Source organism: Lytechinus variegatus, chromosome 1 (genome assembly GCF_018143015.1).
Source record: "Lytechinus variegatus isolate NC3 chromosome 1, Lvar_3.0, whole genome shotgun sequence".
In the NCBI taxonomy this organism is placed as follows: Eukaryota; Metazoa; Echinodermata; class Echinoidea; order Temnopleuroida; family Toxopneustidae; genus Lytechinus; species Lytechinus variegatus.
Genome location: NC_054740.1, coordinates 92053525 through 92057254, shown reverse-complemented (window position 1 = coordinate 92057254; position 3730 = coordinate 92053525). Strand labels below are relative to the sequence as shown.

General features: G+C 38.7%; 1 protein-coding gene across 1 annotated transcript; it reads left to right on the top strand.

The window, feature by feature from the left end:
* Positions 1-424: 424 nt before the first annotated feature.
* LOC121428661 (stomatin-like) lies at positions 425-3394 on the top strand. The gene has a single exon (XM_041625449.1). It carries the CDS (start codon positions 795-797, stop codon positions 1632-1634), a length of 840 nt encoding a protein of 279 aa, XP_041481383.1. The 5' UTR covers positions 425-794; the 3' UTR covers positions 1635-3394.
* Positions 3395-3730: the final 336 nt, after the last annotated feature.

The following is a 3730-nucleotide window of genomic DNA, read 5'->3' as shown; positions in this document are numbered from 1 at the left end:
TCCCATGAAACTTGCGACATCACAGTCACCACAAAAGGCCACAGTGTACCTGTCTATTATTTTGTACTTCTTTAGAAATTCGAAGCTACATGAATAAATTTGCATTTTGTTGTCACTCCATCTTTTTTACCTCCACGGTTTTGACCAGGGAGATGTTAGAGGTGATATCTCATTGTTTTGACAAAGATATGTATATGGACCCATGCACAAGCACAATAGAGTCGCTATTGTCCCCAGACAATTGGGTCCATATAGGATATGATGCTTGATACGCCCCTGGTGTAGAACAAGCCCGTATACACTACTACCCCCTCCTTTAGTGTAAAGTTCGCACATATGGAATATCGGATGAAACTGAGAATACTTTGAAAAATCAATTCAGGACGACGCCCTGCACTACAGGCCTGTTACGTAATACCAAGCTGTTTCGTTTTGTGGAAGAATCGTGTCATATTTTCTGTAGTGAAGCAACGTTAATAGGTTTGTCACTATTTTGTTGACAAGTCTCGCCTTACGCGAACGCAGTAGTGCGTTTGAAGGCATTTACACTGAATATACATTACACATTATTTACCGTTAACAAGGAGGATTTCATCTATTCTAGCATACATTTAACATTTGATCGCTGAACAAGTTTTGTGCAATTTCATTTTGAAATATTTGGAGGAACGTTAAATTGCCGAACTGTTCAAAAGTCGCACCATTCGTCACTGGAAGTTAAAAGCGACCCTGCAAACGCTGTGGTGAAGGCATACTGATCTGGGCAAAAGAACGACTGCAAAGTAGGATTTAAAATGGCAAAACGAGGAGATGTGGAAAATATTGAAATGGGTGTGATTGGAAACACATCTACTTCTAATGAAGGATTGGGTTTCTGTGGGATCATTCTTGCATTTGTTTCGATAATACTCGTGCTTTGCACGTTACCATTTTCACTTTTTGTCTGCATAGTAGTGGTTCAGGAGTATGAGAGAGCAGTTATCTTCAGACTTGGGCGTCTCTCGTCCGGTCGTGCTAAAGGTCCGGGTCTATTCTTCATCCTACCTTGCATCGATGATTACAAAAAGGTAGATCTTCGTACTATTTCGTTTGATATTCCTCCTCAAGAGATTCTGACCAGGGATAGTTTGACCATCTCTGTGGATGCCGTGGTCTTCTACCGTGTCAAGAATGCCACCATCAGCATCGCCAATGTGGAAAACGCAGACAAGTCAACCAGACTTCTGGCTCAGACGACCCTTCGGAATGTCCTGGGCACCAAGAACCTGGCCGAGATCCTTGCAGAACGCGAAGGCATCAGTCACTACATGCAGTCCACCCTCGACCATGACACTGATCCTTGGGGTATCTTAGTAGAGCGAGTTGAGATCAAGGATGTTCGTTTACCTGTCCAGCTCCAGAGAGCCATGGCTGCTGAAGCTGAAGCTTCCAGAGAGGCTAGGGCCAAGGTGATTGCTGCTGAAGGAGAGCAGAATGCTGCTCGTTCTTTGAAGGAAGCTGCAGATACTATTGCGGAATCTCCATCGGCTCTTCAGCTGAGGTACCTTCAAACCCTCAACACCATCTCAGCCGAGAAGAACTCCACTATCATCTTTCCATTACCCATCGATCTTCTCAAAGGTGTCCTAAAGTAAATATCAACAACCCAAACTGTTTCATAATCGGAGAAAAGTAGGGATGTCGACAGTTGATGCTATTCGATATATTAATTTCGATACGGTTTTCGTAGAGTCATTACTTGTGGGTAGTTGTCCCATCCTTCAATTCACAAATTAAGGATCTGGATGTGACTTTGTGCTTTGCTTGTGATTCCACCCCAGCTACCAGTGTGATTGACGGTCAATGAAGATACAACGTGGCCCTCAAGTATTAGTCATCCCTTTGACGCTGACATTGATAAAGAAACTATTTTAAAAATCTTGAAATAAAATATTCCACTAGAATTTTATATTTCAATATCTCATTAATAACACTGTTGGAAGTGGTTGGTTGGCTTTATTCTTTATTGAATTTAAAAACGTTTGTCGATGCAAGATTTATTATTTGTTCATCTGTACGTATACACGTATATAATACCAATTTGTAGTTTACGCAATCAACTTTTCTGCCATCGTTATAAGAAAGAAAATTCGATGATTATAATGTTGTTTAACAAGATTATTTAAATTGTGATTACAGTTTACATTTCCTATTATTCCTATAATTTTATTTACATCTATACATGTTGTGATAATCAAACTAATTTGAATAAAGTGAAAACTGAAGTCGTCTTCAATTTCTTCTTACATTAATTGTTATTATCGTATATAGGTGACCTGCTTGTTTTTGTTTGACTGTTTTAATTTATTCACGGCCTTATGAATATAGAAAACAATATACACAGACACAATCGGTATAAAGCTGGTTTTCGACGAGGAGGTGCAAGGAAAATTGATAACGATACAGATAATTTGACCACTTTCTGGTTTGTCACTGAAGCATAAATGGATGTGTAAGCCATTCCACATGAACTCACCGAAGAGTGAAGAGGTCATAAATATCATGAGGAACCAATATATTGGTACATGTCTCTCATTTTTAAATAAATGTGGATTAAGGAATCATCTGTCTGGATAATGACCAGATTAGTAAAGAAGAGACTGTCGTTTTTATAACTTATATCGTTTAATATTCGACAACACATTGTACTTATAATGATTCTAAAGTAACCTTGGTAACGGATGTAGGGCGCTATAGGCAGGATGCTGTCACTTCCTATGATATTTCAAATGCATGTGGAAGCACTGTGGTGTAGCGGTTCTAATTCCATCTTGTAATCAGAGGGTTGTGTATCCAAATCCCACCATGGACTAGCGACCTTAGACAAGGTGTCGATCCACACTTTGCAACTCACACACATGATATACCGGTAGGAAAAAGCCGTCACTCTCAACCCAGGTGTATAGAGATAAAGGTTATGAACCCACAGCTATGCACACACATATTGGTATACATGCTTGACAGGGTAGGAGCTTTATAGCAAAAATTTGGTATAAGCTACATGTACATGATATGAATAGGTGTAATAGCATGACATTGTTTAGGTAACAAGCTAAGCGCAAATATTATTAGTGCTAATCTAAAATCTTTCGATCGGTTATATAGGCAGCTTACGTAATTTTTCTAGTTTTCAATAAAACAATTTTGTATGGTAAAAATGTCCCGCTAACGTTTCATATTATATATGTATATATACATTAAATTATTTATCAGTACAAACATTTTTTGAAGTAAATCTAATCTCATCTATAATGAGTGATTACGCGTTTGGTAGATTAGAATAGAATGTATATGCTGTTTTATACTGGAATGTGAAACCATACGAAATATCAATAAAATATAAGACCATACCGTACACATTTGTGTGCCATTGAACTAGTTTCACTGTTATATATACACGTATGATGATAATCAAAATGATTGCAGAATAAATCGAAAGAAGGAAGTAAAGGAGGAAGGGAGTATAGACGACAGACATGACAGAGAAGGAATGATCAGGGGACAGGACCTGTTAACTACCGATCGAAAGGAAGAGAATCTGAGGGAGGCGTATCTGTGCATGTGGGTGCGAGGATGGGTGTGTTTGTGGGGTGTGTGTGTTATAGAGAGAGAGAAGGGGAGAGGGGTGATTGATTGATTAAATCAAGGTAAGAATGGATAAGTCGTTTTTCTGTTTCAGTCATGAAAACGA